General features: G+C 43.7%; 1 protein-coding gene across 6 annotated transcripts in view; it reads right to left on the reverse strand.

The window, feature by feature from the left end:
• The window catches only part of PROSER1 (proline and serine rich 1), a 116054-nt gene that overhangs the window by 85957 nt on the left and 12937 nt on the right, over nt 1–17160 (reverse strand). For all 6 annotated transcript variants that reach the window (XM_077484189.1, XM_077484190.1, XM_077484192.1 and 3 more), the window contains exons 2-5: nt 15490–15739; nt 14570–14635; nt 6121–6189; nt 5417–5511 (exon numbers count right to left, since the gene is read on the reverse strand). In XM_077484189.1, the coding sequence (XP_077340315.1) occupies nt 5417–5511; nt 6121–6189; nt 14570–14635; nt 15490–15534 (275 nt within the window). In that variant the 5' untranslated portion in view covers nt 15535–15739. The remainder of the gene's footprint in view (nt 1–5416; nt 5512–6120; nt 6190–14569; nt 14636–15489; nt 15740–17160) is intronic.

Raw genomic sequence — 17160 nt, forward strand, 5'->3', positions numbered from 1 at the left:
CACACACACACACACACACACATGGACACACACACACAGGGATGGATGGATGGAGACACACACACACAGGGATGGATGGATACACACACACACAGGGATGGATGGATGGATGGAGACACACAGGGATGGATGGATGGATGGAGACACACACACACAGGGATGGATGGATGGATGGAGACACACACACACAGGGATGGATGGATGGATGGATGGACACACACACACACAGGGATGGATGGATGGATGGACACACACACACACACAGGGATGGATGGACGGACACACAGGGATGGACGGACACACAGGGACGGACACACACACAGGGATGGACGGACACACAGGGACGGACACACACACAGGGATGGACAGGCATGTCTCACCCTCGGCTTATACACGAGTCAATAAGTTTGCCAGTTTTTTTGGGGGTAAATTGGGGGCCTCGGCTTATATTCGGGTCGGCCTATACTCGAGTATATACGGTAATACCCTTAATAAATATTCCCCTTAGTTTTTATAAGAAATGTTAGAACGTGTTGGTATTGTTTGTCTAGTTATCCAGTTAGGGCATTGGCAAATATTTTGCTCTCTTTAAAAAGGATAAGTTTATCTTTCATAACATGTTCTTAGATCCTTATCCAGAGTGTAATATGTGATATTACTAAATGAGACCCCCCCCCATTGTAACAGCAGGCCAGGGACCTGCTCCTCACACTCACTTCTCCCCCCACATCATTCAGAGTTCTGTGAATGGGAGAACTACAACTACCATTGGTTTGTAGTTCTCAATGAACTACCAGGGTGCTGATGAGAGCTGCATGTGGTTAAATGATTTTTCTGGTCATTCAGTAACTGCCCATATGGAGGTACAGGCAGCTATAGAGGGTCTACAGGAGCCTGAGATAGAGAAAAAAAAATGTATATAATATATATTTTATTACATAAATTTTACCTGCAAAAAGATGTGCATTTATTATTTTTAATAAGGTGAACTCATCCTTTACAGTATGCATGAACCCATTCAGTTTAAAATAGAAATAAAAAGCAAAATATCTGTGTACATGTAATACAAATACTTTTTTTTCTCATTTTAGAAGTGCCTGTCCTTCAATGGGCATGTCGGCACAAGTCTGCCCATTGAATGACAGGCAGGCTGTGCTCCCAGCACAGCCAGAAAACTGACTACACACAAAATTTTCTAAGACATGTTCATTGTATTCTGTTCACTGCCTCTCCAATAAAATATTTGGACAAGGAAAAAAAAAAAACAGACCACACTGGTAAGGATGTGCTTCTATGCTTAGCGTGGTCAGTTTAAAATAGGAAAGCAGGGGACTGGCAAGACCACCAGGTATTTCACACAAAAGGAAGAAATGCAATGAGAACGATATACTTTTTAAACACAAGTGCATGGAACAACTGATATACCTGTATAAGAAATATGAAATAATGGGGTAGAAAGCATTTTAAAAAGGGTTAATATATTAGCTTGGGGCAATGCTTAAAGAGGAACGCCAGTCTCCCCCCAAAAAATTTAAAGTCAGCAGCTACAAATAGCCCACACTGGACACGCGCTCACTCTCTGCCAGTTGTCAGCTCTCGATTGGATTTATTGATAGCAGTGGGAGAGCGCTTTTCCTAGGGGGTTTCCAGATGCAAGGAGGTGCCGCGAGCACTGCCAGGGGGACCCCAGAAGATGAGGTTCGGGGCCACTCTGTGCAAAACGAACTGCACAGTGGAGCCAAGTATGATATAAAAAACAAACACACACACAAAGAGGGTTTAGTAACCCTTTAAACAGGAGGTCTGTCTCTAGAATTATTGCTCACTGACATTTGTGGCAATACCTCACAGGTATTATTACTGAGGAAACCCAATTTAGGGGTACAACACATCTAGGAGGGAGGAGCCGAGCCCCTGAAGTCAAGCCAGAGTCACACTGAGTGTGGTGTCGAGTTGGTTGTTGACTGCATTTGTATAAGTGCTTTTATAGTTATAATTTTGTAAGTGCAACTGTTTGCGGAGTGCTTTGAATAAAGTAGCAAAATGGAGTACACAGTACATGTCTGTGCCTTTCTGTCCTGTATGACATATGACTGGAGCCCTTTGACTACTCCGGGAAGTGGAAAAGACAGTCACCCCATTTAAACTGAGGACGACGACTGAGGTGGGGAATCCTAAGCAGCAACAGTAGGATAATATTGATGCACATGTTGCGATTATATTGAGGTGAGCAAGTCCTTCACCTGAAGGTGGATATGCACTAATGTATGAAGAGTGAAGACACTTGGTGTTTTATTTTATTTTTTTACTTATTTTTTGAAGCAGGATTATACAGACCTAAATTTTTGAACACTGGACTTTTTATGCATTCTTTTCAGATTGATATATATATTTCGAATTTGATGAGGTGTTGCGCTACATGATTTTTCGTATTAAATTTAAAAAAAAATGTAAAAAACAGTTTACATATGTGTGTTTGGATTTGCGCATGAGCACGGGGATTAATGGGCTTAAAAAATTTTTTTTTGAAGAGACAAAGGCAGAATGGGTAAAAGGGAATGTTTTAGACTCACTTCTGGTAGCAGCTATACCGTAGGAATATAGAGATGAATTTTAACACTGACATAGGTATTTAAAGTTAGAGCATGGCACGTAATATTTAAGCGGTTTTGCTACCATCAGGCCAGGTCTACATTAAAGCGTAACTTTGAGTAAGTTTCACTAATATACCAGGGTTTATTTAAATATTAAAAATGTAGCCATTTTTTTCAGTGCGAGAAGAATTAGCCAGTCAGCTTCTCTTTGCAATAAATACTCCATGTCAATAGTAGCCCATCTTCTGAGTTTTAAAGCAGAGTTCCGCTTAAAAATAAAAAATACAAATTTAAAGTCAGTAGCTACAAATACTGCAGCTGCTGACTTAATAGTCGGACACTTACCTGTCCCAGAGTCCAGCGATGTGGAGGAACGAAGCCCCACTTGTCTCTGTGGCGCTGGCATCGTCACTGGGCGTACCCGGATGTGGCTTCACAGCCAGGCACACCAAATGTGGCATGTCAGGGGGTCACCTTCCCTTAAAGTGGAAATTCCATCTTTGGGTGGAACTCCCCTTTAAACAAATCTCAAAAAGCTTTCCACCGATGATTTTCTGTGCGTTTGGTATCCATAACCACATTCCCACTTCCTGTATTTCTGCTCTCTAATATAGCAAAGGTCTTGATGGTCATTGTGATTATTCACATTGCTGTTATTTAAATCAAAAGAAATGCAATACAGTGTGGCAAAAAAGTATTTAATCAGCCACCAATTGTGCACGTTCCCACTTAAAAAGATGAGAGGCCTGTAATTGTTAACCCCAGGTATACCTCAACTATGAGAGGCAAAATGTGGAAACAAATCCAGACAGACAATCACATTGTCTGATTTTTGAAAGAATTTATTTGCAAATTATGGTGGAAAATATCAAAAGTTCATCTCAGTACTTTGTTATATATCCTTTGTTGGCAATGACAGAGGTCAAAGGTTTTCTGTAAGTCTTCACAAGGTTGTCACACACTGTTGCTGGTATGTTGGCCTCCATGTCCTCCATGCAGATCTCCTCTAGAGCAGTGATGTTTTGGGGCTGTCGCTGTTCAACACAGACTTTCAAATCCCTCCAAGGGTCTTCTATGGGGTTGAGATCTGAAGACTGGCTAGGCCACTCCAGGACCTTGAAATGCTTCTTATGAAGCCACTCCTTTGTTGCCCGGTCGGTGTGTTTGGGATCATTGTTACGCTGAAAGACCCAGCCACATTTCATCTTCAATGCCCTTGCTGATGGGAGGAGGTTTGCACTCAAAATCTCACGATACATGGCCCCATTCATTCTTTCATGTGCACAGATCAGTCATCCTGTTCCCTTTGCAGAGAAACAGCCCCAAAGCATGATGTTGCCACCCCCATGCTTCACAGTAGGTATGGTGTTCTTTGGTTGCAACTCAGCATTCTCTACTCCAAACATGATGAGTTGTGTTTCTACCAAACAGTTCTACTTTGGTTTCATCTGACCATATGACATTTCCCCAATCCTCTCCTGGATCATCCAAATGCTCTCTAGCAAACCTCAGACAGGCCCGGACATGTACTGGCTTAAGCAGGGGGACACGTCTGGCACTGCAGGATCTGATTCCCTGGTCGGCATAGTGTGTTACCGATGGTAGTCTTTGTTACGTTGGTCCCAGCTCTCTGCAGGTCATTCACTAGGTCCCCCCATGTGGTTCTGGGATTTTTGCTCACCGTCCGATCATTTTAACCCCACAGTGTGAGATCTTGCGTGGAGCCCCAGATCGAGGGAGAATATCAGTGGTCTTGTATGTCTTCAATTTTCTAATTATTGCTCTTACAGTTGATTTCTTTACACCAAGCTGCTTGCGTATTGCAGATTCAGTCTTCTCAGCGCGGTGCAGGTCTACAATTTTGTTTCTGGTGTCCTTCGACAGCTCTTTGGTCTTCACCATAGTGGAGTTTTGAGTGTGACTGTTTGAGGTTGTGGACAGGTGTCTTTTATACTGATAACAAGTTCAAACAGGTGCCATTAATACAGGCAATGAGTGGAGGACAGAGAAGCCTCTTAAAAGAAGATACAGGTATGTGAGAGCCAGAAATCTTGCTTGTTTGTAGGTGACCAAATACTTATTTTCCACCATAATTAGCAAATAAATCCTTTATAAAAAAAATAAAAATAAAAATGTGATTGTCTGGATTTGTTTCCACATTTTGTCTCTCATAGTTGAGGTATACCTGTGATGACAATTACAGGCCTCATCTTTTTAAGTGGGAGAACTTGTACAATTGGTGGCTGACTAAATACTTTTTTGCCACACTGTATATGACTGGATAAAAAGGACTGAAAGGTCTTCAACAGGTCAAAGAAGCAACATGGACTGTTACACAAATCGAAAGAAAATGGATGTTTGCAAATGACAAGAATTGTAGGCCTCATGCACATGGGCTTTATGAAGCTATACAAATAAAATTTTGGGTGTATTTCTGTGCCTGGGAGACATAACTGCAGCCTACAACCATCCATAGTAACGAATAATTGTTCATGAGTACACACTGTACTTCCATCAACTCACACATGGACTTCAATCATTGGATGCACACAAGCCATGTTCAGGGATTTCCACCCAGGCACAAGTTCAAATAAGTAAGGCGTATACCCATGTACAGCCATTCATTACTCTGGGTGGCTATATGCTGCATCTCTTGGTAGTGGAAACATGTCCGCAATTTACCCTGTACAGGTCTCATGCACGCCTTGTTTCCAAACACATAAGATGGGATAAAAAATAAAAAAGGGGAAGGGGGGGATAATATTTAATAACTATTGACAAATTTAATGATGGTCTACGCAGAAAATATAAGGTGTACTTACACAGCCAACAGCTCCAGGGCACTCAGTCTGTCTTTACTAAATGTGAAACAATTCAATATGTTCACTACTTTTGCTGCAGGTATGGCGACCATTTTCTGCCAAAAAAAAAACAAAAACACAAACAGGTTACTGAAAAGCAAAAAATTTGTTCCCCATTATTTTTACCATTTTCAAATGGCTAAATCAGTCTTCGTGACCTTTTTACATTACTGGAAATTACAGCTTTCAAGTGCACCTGTCATTTAGGTAAATTAAGAGAAGGTCATTTGTGGGCGGGCTGCTATATATATATATATATATATATATATATATATATATATATATATATATATATATATATATATATATATATATATATATATATATATATATATATATATATATTCCTAGCTCCTACTAAATGGCAGAATTTTCTTTCGCATAAATCTGCCTCCACTTTATGGATGACTTATATACCGCTTATTCCCCAGGGTTGTTGTCAGATTTTAGTCAAAGGAAAAGCTAAAAATTGGTTAAGGTAACAAAATGTCTGCTTGGGTGTATTGTATATGGTGAGCGGGTACACGTTACAAAGAAAAAAACAAAAACAAAGCAAGCCATAGGAAAAGTAAAAACACTCATTTTATGTAATCTGACCACCACCAATGCCAACAATGCTTGTTAACAACACTAAATGCATTATTTCATATGAAGTGAACACTTACATGTTGCATTGCCTTCACTGCCTTCAGCTGAGGCTCTGCCCATGAGAAATATCTCAACAGCTCAATTATCTAGAAGGGAGAAAATAGAGAAAAAAAAAAAAGTTAAGACCACATCATCGTAGCAATGCATACGACTAGAGACCAGTGGACCCGATACTTGTTTTGTAGTTGTTCCTTCATTGATAATAGGCGTTTGCTGCACTCTGGGCACATCTCAAGAAGCCTAGTGCAACGTCAGTACGACCATCGCAGGAAGGTCACTGCTTGGATCAATCCAGAATGAGATTTATTACTGGGCAATATAAGAAGTCTATCTGCATACCAGAGCTTGCATTTGGTTTCATGTACTTTGTGAACAAGGATATACTGGCATGAGGCAATAATGTGATTGATCACTGAAAATTTATGATCGTTACATTCTTGAAATGTAAATACAATTGTAACAATCATAACAAGGTAGGTTCATGGTACACGGGATGTTTTTACAACCTCTCCTGAACGATTTAACTTGACAGATAGTAACCCACGTTTAAAAACATCCGTCTTGCCGCGTTTAGCGCTTATTTGAAAAAAATTGAATAGCCAAAAATGAAAAATGCCTGTAAACGAAGAGCAGCTAAATGCGAGTTACCACGTTTAGAAGCATTTGACACTTGAAATGCCTCTAAACTCAGCGTCTGAACTCATGTTTTGGCTTCCCAAAAAAGGCCTCTAATCCATCCTGTGTACATGTACTGATAAGACAACAGAGGAGAGTTCAGAAGCAGCTAAAAAAAAAAAAAATGCCCAACTGCACTAAAATGTCAGTTTACCAGCAGCAGTGTACATGAGGCCAAGCATAGAGGGTAGAGCTGGGCGATTTTCACAAAAAATAAATAAATAAATTAAAAACCCCCCCCCCGATTCAAATCGAGGTTTTTTTTTTTTGATGGACATCGTGCCACTTCTGAGGAGCTGCGGGCAGGAGTTTAGGTGAGGCTTTGGTCTAGTCCGTGCCGTAGCCTTGCGGGCTAGGCCAAGCCGCGGCCTTGCCTGAAAAATTCCTGCCCGCAGCACCTCAGGAGGTGCGGTGTCAGTGCCGGTCCTGGTGAAAAAAAAAAAAAAAAAAAACTTGCTAAAATTTTGAATCAATTTGACCCCTCAACTTGATTCAAGATTTAAATCGATTTTTTCCCAGCCCTAATAGAGGGCCTCAAGTACAGATGCTGTGCACTGTAGTCAGTAGCAGTACAGTCCAATTTTTAGTGGATTAAGGTGTGCAGCCAATCCATTCAAAGTGCATGGGCAACCTTAAAGCGGGGTTCCACCCTAAAGTGGAACTTGGGCTCATCGGAAACCCTCCCCCCCTCCGGTGTCACAGTTGGCGCCTTTCAGGGGGGAGGGGGTGCAGATACCTGTCTAAGACAGGTATTCATAGACTCCCACAAAAGTCTATGCTGTTTCCTGTCCCGCCGCGCTGTCTTGCTGGGACACACGGGTCCCAGAGACAGCGCGGACCATTCCTAGTGTGCTCTGTGACTCGCGCAGTAGGGAACCAGGAAGTGAAGCCGCAGCGCTTCACTTCCTGATTCCCTCACCTAGAATGGCGGCGGCAGCAGCCGTGCGATCGATCAGTTTCGGCTGCCAGCATCGCTGGAACCCGGGACAGGTGAGTGTCCATTTATTAAAAGTCAGCAGCTGTAGTATTTATAGCTGCTAGCTTTTAATATTTTTTTGGAGGTGGAATCCCTCTTTAATGCAGCCTTCCTTATGCATGGTACTGCAGTACTTTAGCACAGGTGTATTAAATAACATCCATAGTTGGAATAAGCCCTTAAAAAGTCTGGTTTGTACAAACAGAATTTAGCATATCAGCGATATTTTTTGCAGGGTTGCGAATGCTAAAATTCTGAATAAAATTGCGTTTGCTTACAATTATCAACTACATTGTTCTCCAAGACTACAAAACCAAACCCCTCTATATTATGGAGAATAGGAGAGGGGCAGGGTTCTGTAGCTTTTTCTGTTGCCTCATACAGAAAGGTTAGTAAGCATTGTCATCTTAGGCCAGAATTTTTGTTACCAGCTAGATCACTAGGAAAAAAAATAAAAGGGAAAAGTAGTATCGCAACAGAAAACGAATGCAGCCACCATATCCAAGAACAAGTATGCTAAAATATATTAAAGTTTTGTTTTACACTTGGATAAGCTTTACCAGAACAAAAAGGGAGCAAAATATAAAAAATACATTTATTGGCAGGGTTTAAAAAAAATAAAATAAACCTTTCTTTGATATTTATTTTTCTTATTGTATACTCACTGTACAATCTGCTTCACCAGCAGTACAATGGTTGTACTTTACTGCTCTTTACAACGCAATTTTATGAGTCAGTGGACCTCAAGAAAAAAAAAAATGCACCCTGTATATGGTAGATATCTAACCTGACCAGTTGTTGAGGCAGATTGTGGGTGGCACTGTGGGCACTGATGTGTGGCACTTATTTATCCCTGAGGGGGGCAGGTGGGCACTGGTAAGCTGGCCGTGATCGGGACTGATGTCCCGATCACGGCCGCTGGGGATCGGCTCTTTTTTTCTCCTCGCGCTGTCAGCGCAAGGAGGAATAATAGCCGATTACCGGCTCCGTTGTATCACACGATTGGCTGACAGCTGATCACGTGGTAAGGGGTCGGGATGGACCCCTTGCTCGGATCCGTGATCAGGCGAGTCTCATAGACCCGCCGATCACAGGCCGTGTAGGCCGCTCGTGCACGGGACAGGAGGTCCACGCTGTAGCCGTCATTTGGCTATAGCGTGGATCTCTAGTGGTTAAAAGGTGAATAAATAAGGACAGGAGTCTTCTGCTCATTTTGAGCAGCAGGCCTGAGAAGAGCCAGTGTATAAGCAAGCCATGCTACCACTTTCATCACCTCTGTACTGACACAGTGGGGTTGATTTACTAACCCTAGACGACCTCTGAGGGACAAAAGCGTCCCTGGAAAGCCTAACAAACCTGCGAGCAGAAGTGCTACCGCATGAAGGTTTGCCCCCCCCGCCTGTCATTCTGGGGGGGGGGGGGGGGGGGGTGGGTTTCACCTTCGGGAGTTGCAGCCCGGTGGGCCTCTCAGTTATCCGACCAATGGGTCTGCAAACTGATTTCCTTTGGCTACAAGATAGAGTTCCTCTCTTGGCCACTAAACAAACAGATTCTTCCCCTCCAGCATACCCTTACTCCCGGCTCTCTGGGAGGCCCTATTGGGGCCAGTATGGGACCTGCTAGAATAGTGCCTGTTCCGAGCTTGGAAAGGTTCCAGGGGTTCTACTCCAATCTTGGACATAAAAGCCTCAGTTGCTTTGTTAAAGTACAGAGGTTCAAATGGAATCCGTTCACTCAGTAGTTGCAGCACTTCGTCAAGGGGACTCCCTGGCGTCTTTGGACATCCAGGATGCGTATCTGCACATATCCATATGCCTTCGGCATCAGAGGGTTCTGCGATTGCAGTTGGGGAAGCTCACTACCAGTTTGTGGCTCTCCCTTTTGGCTTGGCTTCAGCACCCCGAGTCTTTACCAAGGTATTGGCTCAGATTTTGGCATTGTTTCAACAACGCGGGATCGCAAATCGTAAGTTACCTGGACGATCTCCTTCTGAGAGCAGCTTCCGCCTCAGAATTAAAGGAGGATGTGGTGATCACCACGCAAACCCTGCAGGAATTTGGCTGGCTGTTGAACCTATAAAAGGTTGATGCTCATAAAGACTCAGCACTTGGAGTACCTAGGCTTACTGCTGGACTCCGTGGAAGTGAGAGTTTCTCTCCCTTCAGACACACTGCAGACTCTCAGAGCCGCGGTAAAACTATTGATGAACCACAGGTGGTCGTCGCTGTGCTTCTGCATGAGAGTACTGGGCCTCATGGTGGCCTCCTTCGAGGCGGTACCATACGCCCAGTTTCACACCAAAAACTTGCAGAAGGAGATATTGACAAAATGGGACAAATCTCCATTATCTCTGGATCGGCAGATTCGGGTGAGCCAGTCAGTTAGGGACTCCTTGCTCTGGGATCTGAGGTAGCCGGCACTTCGGTCCGGGAAGTCGTTCCTACCTCTACATTGGACTGTGATCACAACAGACGCCAGCCTGACCGGCTGGGGTGGAGTACTGGGAGTACAGTCAACCCAGGGCCTCTGGTCGGGGGAGGAATCCAAGTTACCGATCAATGTGCTCGAACTCCAAGTGATCAGGCCATGTCTCTCCACATGGTCGATGAGACTAGAAAAGGGCGCCCGATCAGGAACCAGTCAGACAACACCATGGCAGTGGCATATGTCAACCATCAAGGAGGAACAAGAAGCTCAGCTGTAGCACGGGAGGTCACTCACATCCTTCAGTGGACAGAGAGACATGTACCAGCCTTGTCAGCCATTTACATCCCGGGAGTGGAAAACTGGCAGGCGGACTGCCTAAGTCACCAGATGCTGGACCCAGGAGAATGGGCATTGCATCTGGAGGTGTTCAGGCTACTGTGCCTGCTGTGGGGCACACCATACATGGATCTTCTGGCCTCCCGTCTCAATCGAAAGGTGCCAAGATTCATATCCAGGACAAGGAGGTCCTTGAGCAGACGCGTCGTGCTGGTGGCTCCATGGGATCAGTACAGACTGATCTACGCTTTTACTCCACTAAAGCTAGTAGCACGTCTGCTCCGTAGAGTGGAGGCCGAGGGGATTCCAGTAATACTGATTGCCCCAATTGGCCTCGGCGTCCCTGGCACGCTGACCTAGTACGCCTGGTTGCGGATACTCCCTGGCGACTACCGTTGCGAGAGGACCTTCTGTGTCAAGGTCCGATTCTCCATCCTGCTTTACCATCGCTGGCTTTAACTCATGGCTGCTGAGAGACTCTGATTTCAACTATGTTGAGGGCACGGAAATCTTCTCGGAAGATTTACCATCGTACCTGGAAGGCCTACATCTCCATGTGTGAGGAGAAAGAAAGGCGTCCACGCACCTATTCCGTTTCCAGGATCCTGCTGTTCCTACAGCGAGGAGTAGACCAGAAATTGTTCTTAAGCACCACTGAGAGACAAACCCTGGGCGTCTCACTCTCTAGTAAGCCCTTTTATTCAAGGGGTCCAGCATGCAAGTCCCTCCGGTGCGTTCACCTTTTCCCCCGTGGGATCTGAACCTGGTGCTATTGGCGCTTCACCACCGTTGGAGAACATCAGGAAGTTTATTTTGTTGAGAAAGTGGTCGTCCTAGTGGCCATTACTTCGGCCAGGAGGGTTTCGGAACTGGTGGGCTTGTCTTGCAAGTCGCTCTACCTGGTTACCCATAAGGATAAGATGGTGTTGCGTTCCCAACCTTCTTTTCTGCCGAAGATGGTTTCGGCATTTCACATCAATGAAGACATTGTGTTATCATTTCTGTGTCCTAAACCGACACATCCTAAAGAGGTGGCCCTTTATTACCTGGATGTGGTCAGGACTCTAAGGGAGCATTTGTCTGCCACGGCTCCCTTTCAGAAGTCAGACTCTGTTCTTTTCAGTAACTGGTCCGAAGGAAGATATGGCGGTCTTGTCGGCCACCATTTCTAGGTGGATCAGACAGACTGTGGTACAGGCCCTAGGCCTTGAAGAGGCAGGTGCCCCCCTTTCCTGTCACAGCCCATTCCGCCAGGGCAATTGGAACTTCTTGGGCTTCCGAGATTAAGTGTCAGTCGCTCAAGTGTGTGCAGCAGAAGCTTGATCGTCCGTTCACACTATTACCAAATTCTACAAAGTGGATGTAAGTGCATCGTCTGATGCCTGCTTTGGCCACAAAGTTTTGCAGGCGGCCATGTAATTTTACAATTATGCACTTTTTTCTGTTTAAAGAAAATACAGTTACTTTTGAGTATAATGCACTGTTGACTGCAAGTTCTGATGCGGCTAGATAAGGTGGTGACTACCTTGTTAGGGAGCACTTCTGGATGTGAGTGAAGTTTTTTTGCTGTTCCCACCCCTCGTTATGACACTGCTTGGGGACGTCCCTATGGTCAAGATTAATGGAGCTGTGTCAGTTAGTGAACGAAAGAAAATAGGATTTATGTACTCACCATAAAATCCTTTTCTCTGAAGTTCATTGACTGACACAGCACCCACCCCTCCTACTGATTTACGTTATACTAGTTGTTGACGTACTGAGCTACAGGAGGCAGGCTGAGGGGATGTTACTGGAGGGACTGCCCCCTGGGCGGAACTGTAAAGTTCTGTTTTTTCACATGTATAACATGTTCTGCCTAGTACTCTCCTGAAGGTGGCGTAACAATCCTATGGTCAAGATTAATGGAGCTGTGTCAGTCAGTGAACTTCAGAAAAAACGATTTTACGGCGAATACAAAAATTCTATTTTTTTCAACCTCACCTACTATGTAACTGGGCAGCTGAAGCTGCTGCCTTGTTCACTTCCTGGATTTACACAAAGGCACACCTCCAGCTCCGATTGGCAGGAAGGGGGGGGGGGGGAGTCACAAGAGGATCAAACACTCAAGAGAGCTGTGCATGTCGTCATAAGCCTAGGCTTTTTAACCACTATCTGCCCGCCCTATAGGCAAATGACGGCTGCAAAGTGGTTTCAAAATCCTGACTGGGCGTCACATGACATCCTCAGGATTTTGAGCCGCATCGCGGCGATCGTTGTTGCGGGGTGTCAGTCTGACACCCCGCAACTACGATCTCGGTAAAGAGTCTCCAACGATTATCAGCGCAGCACCCCCCTCCCTTGAGGATGCCCACACTGGACCACCAGGGATGCCACCGGACCACCAGGGATGCCCAGCACCAGGTATGCCACCCTAGACCACCAGGGATGCCAGTCAGTGCCCACAATGGATGCCAATCTGTGCCCACAATGGGCATCACTGATTGACATCCATCAGTACAAAATACAATGCCACCTATCCGTGCCACCTATCAGTGTCCATACGTGTCGCCCATCAGTGCCACCTTATCAGTGAAGGAGAAAACTTACTTATATACAAAGTTTTGAAATTGAAACATTTTTCAAAATTTTCGGTGTTTTGTTTTTATTTGTTTAGCAAAAAATAAAAACCGTAGCAGTGATCAAATACCACCAAAAGAAAGCTCTATTTGTGGGAAAAAAATGATAAAAATTTCATTTGGGTACAGTGTAGCATGACTGCGCAATTGTCAAAGTGCGACAGCGCTGAAAGCTCAAAATTGGTCTGGGCAGGAAGGTGTTTAAGTGCCTGGTATTGAGGTAGTTAATCAGAGAAGAAACAAGAAGTGGGCTGTATAAGGCATTTACTGGCAGAAAAAAAAAAAAAATGTTTTACTATCCAAAGTTAAACAACAACAAGGGCAGAAGATTTAATAGATGGAAAGATGAAAAATAAAAAATTAAAAAAAAAATATGACTGAAGGTCCGCTTTAACAACCGATCATCAGCTGTCAGCGGGAAGAGTGAGCTGCTGGAGCAGCAGCTAAAAGGCGTACACACGCTGCAGTAGGAATTAAGCCCCCTGTTGCTTTTGGTGGGTGTTACCACCGGTCAATCGAGTAAACGGGGCCACTCTGCAAGTGTCACACAACTGCATACTTACGCGGGGTCCAAGAGGTTAAACACTTGTTTGCTGTACTTAACAAGGTTGCAGGACACAGAGTATTGCACACTCCTGGCCACTGCAGCTTGAAGTGGTCGTAAAACCTTTAAACTACAGGCAAGACTATAATTAGGCTTACCTGTAGCTACACTGGATATCTCCTAAACCTGCACAGTTTAGGAGACATCCCTGTATTTGCATGTGCCAACGTCATACGTCACATGCGCGTTTAAGCCAACTGAAGCAATGGCACGTCCATGCCGTTGCTTTGGTTGCACTGTGCCGTTCTCGGCGGCTCCCGCGCATGCACGGGTGTGACGTCATTGCTGCTCCGGCCAAACACAGCGGAGCCGTGATACCCGGAAGTAACCTCCGGTATAGATGTTGCCGGCTGGAGGAGGAGACTAGGACAGCTGCGGGGGCTTTGTTCACAAGTAAGTAATTCATAATGAGCTAGTATGCTTTGCGTACTAACTCATTATGCCTTTATCTTGCAGGGCGTTTTTCCCGGGAGGGTTTACAATCACTTTAAAGGGGTTGTAAACCTACATGTTTTTTCACCTTAATGCATCCTCCCGTTTTACTTACATGAGCCCTAGAACTTCACCCATGGGGACGCGCCGTCTCTCTGCTCTCGATTGGATAGATTGATAGCAGCGCGGCCATTGGCTCCCGCTGCTATCAATCAAATCCAATGCTACAGGAGGCACCCAACGAAGGGGGTGCACCTACAGAACTGGCAGGAACAGTGAGAAGTGAAGGAAAGCCACATTTCTGGGTAATATTGCACAAAGCAAGTAAGGGGTACCTCTTATTGATTTTAATGTTACATTAAACGCATTTATAAAATGATTGGTATCAATGTTGTAATTACCTGTTCACAGGAAAAATATCCATGCACAGACTCCACAGCCTTGACTTTATATTCAGTCATAACCGCCTGTGGACAGAAATGGAGTACAGATTAAATACTACTAACACTCAGACCATAATCACTGCAAATGATACGAAAATTTCCTGGAAGATAGAAGCCCCCTAGCCAAAAGTGAACCCTGTATGACTAACACACCTTCCTAACTAAAAACTAATAGCTGAGATTTGTACTTCGGATGGCGGCAGGAGGGGGCCCTACAAGAACGATCAAGGGGCGGAACTGCTGCTATGATCGTTCTTTTTGCGCACAGAATCGCCGCCTGCAAATAATATCTGAATGATACCTGAAGCTGCAGGCATCAGATATCTCCACACAAAGTCAAGTACGTCATATGACGCCCTAAGGTATTGAAGTGGTTAAGTATTACCTTGGGGAGATGCAGATTAGAATACTGTAATCATTGAGCAGCAAATGATATCACCTGTGATGTATTTCAGTTATCTTGCAAACCTGGCCTGTTAGTGGGTCCTGAGGACGGGAGTTGAGAACCACTGTTGTAGAGTCTTCCCTGAAGGAGGAGCTATTTTGACTCTGAAACGCGTTAGTCTCTCTGCATGTATAACCCATATGTAATGCACAAAATATTTTACTACTTTTTTTTTTTAAATGCATATTTTGACAATTTATGGTATTATATGTATGAACAATTTTACTCTTAAAATTATATACAAAAAAAAATAATTATATATAATACAATACAACTTCTGAGCCTTTAAAGTCCCCTTTGTTTGTCAAGCTCTTCTGAAATCTAAACTCCAGGGTTCCAATCTAGCAAGAAATCTGCACTTGGATAAAAGCCTAAAATAACCCAAAACTGTACAGTAAAGTCATATTAAAAGAGATAAAATATTCAGCTGTACCTTTCGGACTTCGTCCAGCACCATCTCGAAAGACTTCTTATCCATGATTGCACTACTCTGTTCTTCTTGTTCTAGTAACAGCCCATAAAGCCCAACAATCAATCCACAGAAGTTTTCCTCTTCAGTGTTTGGGTGACACAACGCAATGTGTTCTTGTCATATCACCGGACGTTAAAAACAACATTTCACAACCATTTACAGGTAAAGTCAAATCCTCTTGGTAAAAGCAGAATGTAGATGATACCCCGATCTAAAAAGGAAAAAAAATAAAAATAAAAATTTGAAAATTGTCAAAATATTTCAAGGCATCAGAGGTCTCTCCAAATTGAAGATGAAAACTCCAGCATGGATATCTTATTGCTGAAATCCTGACCCGCCAGTTTACACGTTAAAGCTGAAGTTTAGGTACACAGTGTATGTAGTTACACAGAACCAACCAATGCAACTACGTATGTGCCATACCTGTGGGATCTTTGAGGAAGCTGGAAATCACTCTAGAATGCATCTCTATTCCAGCGATTTCCAATAGCTTCCAGGTCTCGTGCCGAGTGGCTGCCATGCTGCTTACTGAACACAGGAGGATGCTCTCTGTGCACAGTCACCATTCAGGGAACATTTTGCATTTACTCAATGAATCAAAGCCTTCTCTGACTGCATGAAGTGCAAAGGTGTGACGGGGACGTCAAACAATCACAAAAAAAAAAAAAACTTTGCATTAATTGAGAAATTGCCAAGTGGTTCAATGGTGCCCATTCCATGTGTCCGACCTCCTGGGCACCCCAAAGCTAAAGAGACCACTGGAGTAATACTATCTATTAAATTGATTTTCATCTATAAAAATGGCCATAGCTCAACATCAGCTTTAATGAAACTCAGGTTTTGGAATTATTTTGGTATTTTTAGACGGCCACAAAAAGCAGCTTTTGGGGAAAAATTCTTCCTAAAACGTCTTGCTCAATCTTGGAAAAGTAGTCAGCCAATGACATTTGCTGAAAAGATGAGTATCTGTCGCTTTGATTTGGATGTGACAAGCAACATATGACAGGTGTTCATGTGGACCCGGGTGGATTTGATTTAAATCATGATTTTTAAAAAGAGCAACTCATCTGTCCTGCAGTGGCTCCTCCTCTGACCCGCTGTTGACTCACCGACAGTCTTATCCACTTTAATGGGACGGCTGGTGATGCGGCAGTGACAATGAGATAAAGGAATGTTCCTGAACTTTGTTTTATTATCTCATGGTTACTGTAAAATTGAGTGAATGCATCAATGCAGTGCATATTATCTCAGCTTGTAGAGCTTGGATTCACTGAATGAGTTTACCAAAAATGTAAATATTGCAGAACATACAGCCTAATACTACATAACTAAGCTCCATTTCATGCTGAATAAACAAAATTGTTAATGTATCTTAACTAGAAATCCATCTTTAGCTTTTTACTCCAAAAGCATTTCATTAAATTTAATAAAAAATCGTTGATTTTTATCCACCTTGTTGCTGACACTTCCTGCCTTTATTAAAAGCAAATAGAAGCACGTCTCAAAAGGTCTAGAAAGCATTTCAGAAACATTTGATGCAGACACTGTATGATCTTGGAGGAAGGGTACCAAAGCTAGCTGCTCACTTGCATCAAAAAAGTCCTGCCAAGTGCATTGGTTGAGGCTCCATAA

The sequence above is a fragment of the Lithobates pipiens genome, unplaced genomic scaffold (assembly GCF_037356315.1).
Source record: "Lithobates pipiens isolate NorthernLeopardFrog02 unplaced genomic scaffold, aLitPip1_a1.2 Scaffold_16, whole genome shotgun sequence".
Classification (NCBI taxonomy): domain Eukaryota; kingdom Metazoa; phylum Chordata; class Amphibia; order Anura; family Ranidae; genus Lithobates; species Lithobates pipiens.